Source organism: Loxodonta africana, chromosome 2, assembly GCF_030014295.1.
Source record: "Loxodonta africana isolate mLoxAfr1 chromosome 2, mLoxAfr1.hap2, whole genome shotgun sequence".
Classification (NCBI taxonomy): Eukaryota; Metazoa; Chordata; class Mammalia; order Proboscidea; family Elephantidae; genus Loxodonta; species Loxodonta africana.
In genome coordinates, this window is record NC_087343.1 from 84,390,187 (window position 1) to 84,402,634 (window position 12,448).

General features: G+C 34.0%; 1 protein-coding gene across 5 annotated transcripts in view; it reads left to right on the forward strand.

Annotated features, from left to right (window-relative positions):
* The window catches only part of TENT2 (terminal nucleotidyltransferase 2), a 49,274-nt gene extending 36,845 nt beyond the window's left edge, over window positions 1-12,429 (forward strand). For all 5 annotated transcript variants that reach the window (XM_003408113.4, XM_010588239.3, XM_023545582.2 and 2 more), the window contains 4 exons: window positions 4,364-4,500; window positions 8,511-8,602; window positions 10,656-10,735; window positions 12,004-12,429. In XM_003408113.4, coding sequence (XP_003408161.1) covers window positions 4,364-4,500; window positions 8,511-8,602; window positions 10,656-10,735; window positions 12,004-12,078 — 384 coding nt within the window. In that variant the 3' untranslated portion in view covers window positions 12,079-12,429. The remainder of the gene's footprint in view (window positions 1-4,363; window positions 4,501-8,510; window positions 8,603-10,655; window positions 10,736-12,003) is intronic.
* Window positions 12,430-12,448: the final 19 nt, after the last annotated feature.

Genomic DNA, 12,448 nt, shown 5'->3' on the forward strand with positions numbered 1-12,448 from the left:
TTTTTCATCAGATTCCGATATTTTATTTTGTTTTTGGCATCCAGTCTGGTCAGTATGTTAATGATGGAACCTTTTGCCTGGTGCTTATGATTATCACTAATGGGGATTAAGTATATTCAGTTGGTCAAAGCCAATTTGGCCTTATTCCAGTTTTCTTCATTCTGTTTTAAAATACATTTTTGTAGCATTTCATTAGTTTAGTGAGTTGAATTTTCTAGCCCAATGAATTTATATTTTGAAAAGCAGGAAAAAAATTTAAGAGATTAAAAAATTTATCTTTCATTTGATCTTACCAAGAAATACACCAATAAAGATAATATTAGTACACCGTTCTTGTGCCTAATATGAAGGATCCTGCTGAAATTAATTGGAAACATTGGAAAAATGAAGTGTGCCTATTAGGAAAAGTTTAATATGTACTCAATTTGAGTTTAGAGAGACTTAAGTAATGAGCATAATTCATAATCTTTTTGTTTCTTTTCAAATTTTCTTGTGTTCTTTTTCCAGAATTCTATTTCCTTGTTTTATAGACTTAATTATTTCCCTGTTTTCTTTCATAGTTTTCTTGTTCCTGGTTTTATTTGGAAATAATATTTTTTAAGATACTTATTTAGAACTATATCATTTCTGTTTGTTTTATATGCTTATAAGAAGAGCTGATTTCTAACCATAGTAGATTATCATATCACTAAGGAAAACATAATATCCAGCTTAGGTGAACTTTCCAAGAACTTATTTATTTTATATGAATCACTAAACAATACATATACTTGACACTTAAATCTAAATTAAACTTAGTTTAACCCCTGATATTTTGAAGAACTAGCTGATGATCTTACCGTTGAGCATCAGTTATTATTGTGCGCCATGAGAGGTACTGGCTGACGGGGTTCATTAAAACAGTCTTGCGATAGCGAGGGCCTCCCAGTTGGCTTTTGCATCATCTACTAGAAGAGACCATTTATAAAAAGTCCTTTTGGAACCTGGGTATCTCACCTTCCTCCTTTTTACAACTAATTTCTACTACATGTGAAAAACTAATATAATGAGTTGCCAGTATAGCTGGGACTGTGTTTATGCTCTCATAAACATTATTAAAAAAAAAAAGTATCAGAAAGTATAGAAACAATAGTAACTTGTACTTTTTGGTCTTATTCTTGTTTTCCCTCTGCCGTAAAGTATTGATTCTTTAAGCCCATACCGAAAGACTGTAAATAGTGACCGTTCTTAGTATTTCATTTTATTGTCCCAGCCTTATTTTTCTTTGTGACCCAGGTTTCGATGTAGAAAGAGCTGCTTATATTTTCAGCATACAAAAAAGGATTTGATGGTTACACATTCTTAAAATAATATATTATTGTGTATTGAATAAATGCTTCTATAGAAATTGTACTTAAAACCCTATGTTACATGAAGCCTTTTTTATTAATATAAAACATTGATGAAATCTCAGTTAATGTACCGTGCTTGGGGGCAGAGGGTATTGATTTTATGATAAGGTACCCAGGTTCTTACTAACATATTTTTGTCTGAACAGCCCAATTTTCACTTCTGTGTTCCATTTTTCTAATTATCTAGCTTGCCCCGTGACAGAGCCCTGACTTCCGTTCAAATATCCAGCCTTTAGCCCTACACACTTCACGCCTGTTTTTAGGTTTTCATTTCTTTCTTTTTGTGTATGACTATGAAAAGAAGACTTTGGGCAAATTGCCAAGGTCATTGAGCATTTTAGTAGAGTAGGCCTCAGAACTGTTCAGCTTTACTCTCACAGTTGCCAATCTTTTTCTTACATTACTAAACAAAATAAAAATTTTAAAGGACTTTCAAACAGTTTTAAACTTCAGGTAAGACAATGACTCTGTCCTATTTCAGAATCAGTTTATAAATTAAATGTTTATTGTGCTAGGTGCTAGAAATCAAAACTAGTAAGAAGCTTTCAGAGCACAAGCTATTGAACATAACCCACTTTTCCTTTTCATTCAGACTTACGTTACACTTTTTAATTTGCCAGAAAATAATATTTAAGTTTTACTATTTTAAAAAATGTTGACCTAAGTCCAATTTTACACCTAACAAGTAAGAGACAAAGGGGATTAAAGACAGTATACCTGTCTCCTTTCTGCCTTTACTCATTATTGCAATTTATGACTTCTTTCCGCCACGCCTGGTGTTAGACTATTAGGATTTCCGTTTGATTCTTGTAATGTAGTACTGTATCGGTTAGAAATGTAAGAAGTCCCAAGTTTAGGAGTGCCATCTTTATGAATCATGCCTGGAATAGAATTTTTCTTCTGCAAGAAAGTTAATCATTTCTTGGTAGTTACAAATTATTGACAGAGCTATAGGTATTGGGGCAAGGGAAGGGATATTTTTATTGCTCCTTTGTTTTCACTGATATTTTTTGAGGACTAGCATTGAATAGATGGACTACCTTTTTTTCTCTGTACTACTAGTTATTTTGGAGCCCTGGTGGCACGGTGATTATGAGCTCAGCTGCTAACCAAAAGGTCAGTAGTTTGAATCCACCAGCTGCTCCTTGGAACCCTATGGGGCAGTTCTACTCTGTTCTATAGGGTTGCTGTGAGTTGGAATTGTCTTGACAGCAACAGGTTTGGTCTTTTTTTTTTGGAGTACCTATTTTGAGAGCCTCTATTTTTCAGCCTTGGAGTTACTCATCAGTTGCCAGGTGCCATCAAGTCAGTTCCAACTCGTAGTGACCTAGTGTACAACAGAATGAAACACTGCCCAGCCCTGTGCCATTCTCAAAATCATCGCTATGCTTGAGCCCGTTGTTCCAGCAATTGTGTCAGTCCATCTCATTGAGGGTCTTCTTCTTTGTCTACAACCCTCTACTTTACCAAGCCCGATGTCCTTCTCCAGGGACTGATCCCTCCTGATAACAACATGTCCAAAGTATGTGAAATGAAAGTCTCGCCATCCTGGCTTCTAAGGAGCGTTCTGGATGTACTGAGTTATTTGGACATTACTAATTAAATTGGTATCTATAAATCTAAAACTGATCTGTTAGTTGGGAATTTTAACTTCAGTTCTGCTTCTGCTGCCTCAACTAATTGATTTTTTTTTTTTAATTCATTTCTATTTTGATGGTAAAGGGGAAAAACAGAAAACGATACTTGATGGCAGTGTGGAAATTACCATAAATACAACAATTATTTTCCAACACATGGACATGTATTACCTGAGAGTCATTTAGCATATTTCTGAGCCAGAGCTTGCCGCTAATAGAGGAAAGATCAGATCTTAAATGAATGGCATGCCATAAGTGAAAAGAATAAGTACTCACAAGTAGTCTTTCTAGTAAGTGTCTTGTTTGGGCATGGATTGCAGGCAAATGATATCTACCTTTATGAATACTGTGGTAAAAATTTGCTAGAATATTGCTTGCTGGTGTGTTTCCCATCTTCTTTTCCCTGACACAGTGCCTTCTTTGTCTTTTCAAGTTTACAACATGTTGAACATTTATCTTCTTTTCCCTCTAAGCTACAAACTATAAAAACAGAATAAAGGAAAATAGGTCTTGAAGTCAGTATAAGCACTATTCATATATTAAAGTTACTTTTACGGCCTTTGAGAGAAGTTGTAAGTGGCAGTTAGAAAAAACTCTTACCTTCTACTTAATACAGCCTTCATAAAGCACAACTCCTCCTTTTAGAAATAATTAAGAAGGAGATATATTTACAAAGAAACCTATATGTTACTGGTTGAAATTTTGGTATGCATAGTAAGATTTTATTTATGGGTTAGAAAATATTTTTGCTACCGTAGGGATCCATTTGGGTAACTGAATGATACAACCAAGACAAGGATTAGAATAACTTAGTTTTTCAGGTGCTTTCTGGCCTACTCCACCACCTGCCTGTCAATTTTTGTACTAAGGTGGCTTGGGTGTTGCTATGATAGTGGAACCTATGCCACTGGTACTTCAAATACCAGCAGCGTCACCCATGGTGGACACATTTCAGCAGAGCTTCCAGATTAAGACAGACTAGGAAGAAGGGCCTAGTGATCAACTTCCAAAAATTAGCCAATGAAAATCCTATGGATCAGAACAGGATATTGTCTGACTAGACTAAAACATGCCAATGTTCATGAAGATGGTGTAGGACCTGGCAACATACATAGGGTCGCCACGAGTTGGAGGCGACTTGTTGGTAGCTAACAACAACAACAGTCTGGCCTACTCCAAACACTGTTGAATATCTTTAGTGAAAGAAATCTTCAAATTTCCAAATGGCCAACATAAAGAAAATTTCTTTTCTTCAGAGGGCCTTAGATAAGAATTTATAAAGTTCTTTAGTGTGTTTTAAATGGCTTTACATTATTCCCTTTTTCTTTTTGATAGGAATCTTTTAGTCCTGCTATACATCTGCACCTTGTACATCAAGCTCCATGTAACATTCCTCCTTACCTCTCAAAGAATGAATCAAATCTTGGAGACCTTTTACTGGGCTTTCTTAAATATTATGCTACAGAATTTGAGTAAGTGAAACTTTGTATTTATTTATTTATTTATTTATGTTAATGCTACAGATTGTCCCAGGAGCTATATTTGTCAATAGGGGTCCTGTAAACTTGACCAGAAATGTGTAGTTTGTAAAATTTAGTATCTAACTGTTAACCACTACGAATCAACTCGACGGCACTGGGTTTTAACTATTGAAAACTAAATAGATATATTCTTAGCTAATAAAAAGAATATGTAGTTCAGTAAGCCCAGTTTTAATTGATTTCTGTGGTGATCCCATCTTATATTTAGCTGCCTTTTCTAGAGTTGAACTTGAACAAATGTTTGTGTTGATCCCATGTAGGTACTGTATATTTTATAACACCTATTTTCAAGGAATTACAAAGTTTTAGTAAAATGCACAGCTAAAACAAACTTGGAAAAGATCTATTTAATATTTGATATCTGAGTAGACAGTTATGTTAGTTTGATACATGAGTCAAGATATACTTTTTTTTTTTGGTGATGGCAGTATGTAAACATGAAACAGTAAAGTGTATAATCAGGCAGGACAGAATTGAAAGTTCTTATGGGAGGAGTTCTAAGTTCAGATAGAGTGGGGCTAGGTGTTCATTGATCAATCTAGAAAAGCTTAAAGGAGGAAGAGAGAGGACTTAGGAATTGCAGAAAGTTGGGGAGGGTATAGTGACCATAGGGGACCACTTTGAAGTGGTTTGGAAAAGGAAATGATAATAATGGTAATAAATTGCTCTCACTAGGTAGGAAAAACTTTTAAGCACATTATATGTATTGTCCATTCAGTTCACATACTAACCATATGAGTTGGCATTATATTAACGCTCATTTTATTAGTGAGGAATATACCAAGGTGAAGTAACTTGCCTTAAGATCACAGAATTGTTAAGATAGTTTTGACTGCAAAAATCACACTAACTGATATTTTACTACAATATTAGTATTATTTTATCAGCTACGTTGCTGGTAGCTCTAAAAAATACCTGACTCATTTGAGATGATTTGAAACGTTGGACATGAAAGAAATATTATTCAATATTGTCAAAGTAAATCTTATACCAGATTAATTTTGTCTGGTTTGTTTGTAGTTGTACTTTCAGTACTTAGCCTAGTGCCACATAGTGGGTATTTGAAAACTGCTTGTTACAAATAAATAATTTTGAAGCGGAAGGTGAGATTATAGACAGGATTTTAAAAATTACTGAATTAGGTTAAGAAATGGAGTAGAGAAAGTGCTGGAGGAGAGTAGTACTGTAAGGATCAGATTACAATAATCTAGATTAAAAATGACCAAGACCTGAATGTAGGTCTAGGCAACGAGGCAAAAAAGGGAGGAGCCTTCATTTATAGAAAGATAAGGAAAGATTTAAGACTCAGTGAGACATGGGATGTAAGAGACTGTAAAGGTTTGATGGTAATCCTAGAGTTTCTTTTTTAAGATGTTGCAATAACAGTAGCTAATGTTTATTGAGTATTTACCAAGTGTCCTGCACTGTAATAAATGAGTCCCATGTATTATCTCATTACCTCATAATCATTATCCTCACAGTAACCCCTATCAGGCTTAGGATATTTATGTACTTGCAGTACAGCTCAATAGTGGGAAAACTAGTGTTCAAAATCTAGTCTGATTCCAAAACCACATTATTACTTGTTGGACTGTATCAGCAATGTCCGTTGTGTTATGTAAATTAGATTTTGCAGGAATTTTATAGTGAGGGAAAGGATTCTTAGAAGAAAAATGCATGTCTGCCATGCATAGTTTAGGATTAGAGCGTCTAGATACAAATACCTGGAAAATCAGCTATTTTCTTGTACTGAAGCAAGATGGTAGGCATGTAGATTTGTGATTTAGTATTAACAGAAACTAGTTTACTGTGCCAAATTATATCAGCCAGGATGCTGATGTTTGAAAAAAAGATTTTGAATCTTTTGGATGCCTTAGTTATCACTATAACCTGTGATTTAGGTGACATCCTCACCTGCTGTTTTCATTACATAGTGCAGTTGTCAAGTGCATTGTTTCATGGCAGTTATTTTCAGAACTTTGGCTATAGGGAGCACAGCCAAGAATGTAGTCATGGTAATGAACTAGGTGTTGTGCAAAAGAATTCTGGCAGCTGTTAAAAATGTTGTAGGATTTCTTCTTAACTTTGAGGTATTCAATTAAAAATCCTCTCTTAAAAGACAAAGAGCTGAGTGCTTCTTATGGGATGCTTAAGTATATGGTGTAAAAGTTGCAGAAGTTTTATGTGGGCATTTAAAAATTACTAAGAATTGTTTACATACTTCACTCACAGCTTTTCTCTAAATCTTATTGCTGAACATTCTAAAATTAAAGCTAGGTTTCTAGAACGGTACCTGGGAGGAGAAAACTAACAAAATAGGGAAAACGGATCAGGTGGCCAGGAGAATCTAGAAAATATAATCAGAATGTAATCATTTTGTATTATAACTAAACAAAAGAAAAATTTAAGCCCTAAATATCTTGCAGACTCAGAATACTGGAGAGTCTAGGAACCTTAAAAGGTACCTATTAGAATCCCCTTTATTCCCTTGCAACAACAATGTTGTTAGGTGCCATCGAGTCGGTTCCCACTCATAGTGACAATAAATCTCTTAAAAAGTTAATGTCATTAAAAATAAACAAAAGCAAAGGTAACTTCCAGATTTAGATCAAATACAATGCATCTTTATGTGTGCTGCATATAGTTTCAAATATAAAAATAAGGCACATGAGGGCACAGTTTTGGATACTTAACTAGACAAAACCAAACACCACACGGGATTGGTTTACTTAGTTTGAAGGATTAGGACCTTAGTTTCAAGGGCCAGCTAGGTCAGTTGGAGCCATATAGTCCATTAAGACAGTGTTCTACACCCAGGTTTGGTGAGTAGCATCTGCGGTGTTAAAGCTTGCAAGCAGCCATCTAAGGTATAATTATTGGGCTCTACTCATCTGGAGGAAAAGAGAAAGAAGGAAATCAAAGACTCAAAGAAGAAACTAGTTTGCAGAACTAATATTCTACACAAACAATGGCCTCACCTAACTTGAGACTGGAAGAACTAGACGGTACCCAGCTACCACCACCTACCATTCCCACCAAGGACTCAATAAGTGGTCCTGGATAGAATGGGAGACAAATGTAGAACAAAACTCAAATTCCTAAAAAAAAAAAAAAAAAAAAGGTCAGGCTTACTGGACTGGTAGAGACTAGATGAATCCCTGAGATTACTGTCCTGGGATACCCTTTAAAGTGGGAAGTTAAACCACTTCCAGAGGTCACCTCCAGCTAAGCGACAGATCGGCCCACAAAATAATGTCAGCCGTGAGTACTGTACTTGTCTAAATAATAATCTGGATGAAACCAAAGGGTAAACATTTCCCCTAGAACAGTCATGAGAAGGTAAGGTGGGACAAGGAAGCTAGATTAAGGGAAACAGAGCAACCAGAATGGAAATGAGAATGCTGATATAGTGTGAAAAACTATAACCAATGTCACCGAACAATATGTATAGGAATTGGTTAAATGAAAACCTAATTTGCTATGTAAACTTTCACCAAAAACAGAATAAAGTATTAAAAACAAATATAATGGGTGAACCTAAATTATAATCTTGATTGGGACAGGGGAGCCATAAAAGCATTTGAATTGTTGTTAATTTTTTAGATGCTGTTGGGGCTATAAAAGATAATGGCTTTATTCTTAGGAGATATGTGCAAAGGATATAGGAATGAAGTTTTATGATGTCCACATCTCACGTGATTCAGTTCAAACACTCACATACATCAAAACACAAAAGCAGTTCTATTCTGTCCAGTAGGGTTGCTCTGAGTCGGAATTGACTTGACAGCACACAGCAACAGAAGGGGGTTGTGATGCTGAGGTTTGAAGCAAGTTTCAGTATTACACATAAGAATATCAGGGTAGGCCTTATTACTGATAAAATAAAAATAATAAAAGGACAAATTATGGAAATAGTTAACATGATTTTTTTTTCCTTATAGCTGGGACAGTCAGATGATTTCAGTTCATGAAGCCAAAGCCATTCCGAGGCCTGATGGTATTGAATGGAGAAATAAATACATCTGTATAGAAGGTAGCGTTCTCGAGACCATTCTCTATTTACCCTTCCATTATCATCATAGTCCTGTGAGAATTCCTTGATTAATTTCAGTTAAAAGTGATACATTTATGATCATGAAGTTTTTATTTATTTATTTTTTTATAATTTAAAATTCTTTAGTTGTGAGGAAAAAAATACGAATTTGGGCATTTAATCTTTCTAGTTGGTAAGATTTGAGCAGTCTATGTATCTCATACATATGATTGATTTAAACTTAATTTCATGACTTACAGATGGAAGAAAACATACCCATTCATAATCTTCATTAATTATTCTTATGTTGAAATAAAATGAGTTCTTTTATACTTAAAATATTGATATGTATTGCAAGGACTTGATTTTACCTTAAAAATTAATTGATCTGAAGATACTGTATTTTCTAAAATTAATTTGAATGTTGATGAATATTTGAGACTTTTTCTTTGAGTCATTGGAAAGCCTATTTAAAACTGATGCAAGAGACAGTATTTAAAATTGTTCTCAGAGATGCCAATTTAAAGAAAGACCTTTGTAAATCTTAAGGTAAGAAAAAGTAAAGGGTTGAAAATCAGCATTTGTAGAAAACGTCAGATTTAGAATATTTTAATCTTGGATTATATACAGCATCTCCTCCAAAGTTTATGAATAATTAAATCTCCTGCTTTGGTGTTTGGTTTGCTAAATTGCACAGTGGGTGTATATTATTTTAGTTACTTTTTTTTTTTTTAATATTAAATGCTGACTTGTATGATGCATGATATAATCTGATACAATTTGGCATATAGTCTTATTTTATGAAAAATAACAGTACTGTGACAGTAAACTTATTTTTTAAACAGCCTTTGTAAACAAAAGCAGTGTTTTAATTTCTGGGCCTGCTTAGAGTATATGGCATATGTAAGGTTAACCTCTCCCTCAGGTTTGCTATACTTTTTTTTTTTTTTTCCAGATTCTTTCCCCACAGTTAACTTTCCTCTTTCAAGCAACTTTTGTCTTTCTCTTCAGTTCTTCCCTTTTAGCCTTTAGACATATATAGATCTTCTCATCCTTGAGAAATAGTCTTCATTCGACCCTACTAAAAAACAAAAACAAAAAAAAACCACTGCCGTCGAGTTGCCTACTAACTCCTCTAAATACTGTACTATTTTTCCCCCTCTTCATTGCCAAAACTCTTAAACTCCAGTAATTTTTACGTACTGCTGTCATTATTTCAGCCTTCCCACCTCACTCCTTATGCCTTTTGTATTCCTCCTTTTCTCACTATTACCTTCTGTTTCCTTCCTCTTGTTTCTTCCTTTCCGTCTTTCTATGTAGGGACTCCTCTCTGATCTTGGGGGTGAGGAGTGAGTAGTGCGGAGGTGTAGATGTAGAAGGTGGGGTATGTTGGGCACACACACACACAGACCCCTCTCTTGTCTTCTTGTTTTCTCTCTTTGCTGTTTTGTTTTTTCTCTTCTTTCACTGCCAGATTTCTCACATAAGTTACTACTCTATCTTTTTCTGAGCCATTCACTCATACCCTGACTCTGTGCACCATCTTCCATCCTTACCAGTATTGAACCTTTACTTTCAAAGGTTAGTGTTGGTCTTCTGCCACATTGTTGATCTTTTTGGTTTCATTGGTCTTTATCTTTCTGTGATATTTGATATTGGCTATCCCTATTGGATATAATACTTTATTCTTTTTGATAACTCTTTATTCTTTATTTTTATTTCCACAAGGGTAGGTCCTTGACCCTCGGTTAGTCTCTGTAATTCTTCGAAAGTCTTAATTCACTTGATTTAGACTTAATATACCTATGCTATTTGAACTTTCCTTTTTAGTTATCCTCTCACTTGAATCCTAACTACCTTATTAGACATTTCATAGCTCTATTAAACTCTTTTCTGTATGCATAAATCTGATAAGGTATTAGGCCAAACCATATGAAATTGCTGTTTTGTAAGTCAAAAACTGTCAAACCTCAATAATTTCTTGTAGTTTAACTTAATAAGGAAACTTAAGTTCTCATTTCAATAATTTCTCTATGTGCATTTAACATTACAGAACCTTTTGATGGAAAGAATACAGCCAGAGCTGTGCATGAAAAGCAGAAGTTTGACATGATCAAGGATCAATTTTTGAAGGTAAACAATGCATCAGATTAACTCTAGGAATACTTTTCTTAGGTGTTTAAAATGAAGAGTAAGTAAAAACTTGGTCTATGGTGTGCTTTAAAAATGAACATGTATAATAGGACAAAATAGTCCTGGTTCCTATGTTGTGAGCCACTAATATAACACGGTGGGGAATTTATTACTTGAATTTGGATACACTTTTTCTTCAGAGAGATCTGGCTCTGTTTTCGTTGCCATAGCTTTTACTTCTCATGGAAATAAGTATCTTTATAGTGAGCTTAAACTCCAAAAAGGAGTAAATAAAACTTAATAGATTCCTTTCCCTCCTTAAAACATTGGGGAACTTACTATAACTTCAAAAGAAATCTCTTATTTATTCCACACATTTTCTTCTGCATACTCCATTTTAACAAGGTACTAGAGTACTGTTTTTTCTTTATTTGTATTTTGAAAAGTTAAAACAGTATGTGTGTATGTATACGCATTATATATATATAAACTGAAGGTTATTCCTTAGGTCTGTAGTCCACAGTAAGAATTTATTCATCAGTGGTTTTGCCAAAAGTGGCCTCTGTCTCTATCAGCGTGGAAATACATTGATAGAAATATGTAGTATGAGACATAGGAAGGAAAGCTTCATAGAATAAAAAGATCAGAGAGTTGTAAAGAGATCAGATTATTTTTAAAAGGACAAAAGATAATTTTAGAGGCTTATTTGTTCATTACTTAGACACACGTAGAATTTTATTTGATGAAAATTAAAAATGCAAGTGTATTATATTACGTGCCATCCTTCAGTTAGGCCCTCGGTTTGTCAAATGCAGAATTCTTTTCACTTTAAAACAATTATCTAAGAGGGAATATTTTGTCTATACGATTAAATTTGAGAACTCCAAAATAACATTGGTATATTACTGTTCTTATTGATGGGTGAGCTTTTATTTAGGATTGTCTAACTGTAAAACTGGTACTTTTAGTTGAACAACTGAAGTGAGAACAGAGTACAAAGATTTGCAGCCACCAGGTAGCGAGTCAGATTTTTAGCTTGAAAACAAGAATTCCAGTTTCTTTCTTTTTTTTGTAAATTCTGTTTATTCAAAAGTGCTTTTATTATAGATTCACTTTCTCCATAAATATTTTTTAATTGAAAAAATTAGTAAAAACCCAAAATTTTGCCTCCTAGATAGAACCACTAGTAACATTCTGCTAGCTCTCCTTTCAGTCTTTTGTTCTGCATGTATTTTAGGTTTTAAGAATGATTTTTCTTTCTCTCCCAGTCATGGCAAAGATTGAAAAACAAGAGAGATTTGAACAGTATACTACCTTTAAGAGCTGCTATCCTGAAAAGATAACTGGCCTCTGTTTCTTAAATTCTTCTGAGAAGTAAAGAACAATAGTAACACAATACATTTTGTTTACCTCTATCATGGCTTCTTTTAAATTGTTCTTGTTTTCATGTTTTATTTTTAAAAGGACATACTTACATAAAGATTATATATTTTATTATGACATTTCTTAATAAACTTTGATTTAAAAATGTATTTTTGAAAATGTTTACATTTATGATTGGTAATGTTATGACATGAGTTATTCGGAGATCAGATAAAATGTTTTGGAGGTAATTACCTGAACAAATAAAAGGTTTTTGATGTAACTTCAGTTAGTTGTACCACATGCTAACACTTAAGAGATTAGTGGAATTTTAGAAAAGGTCTGATTCAT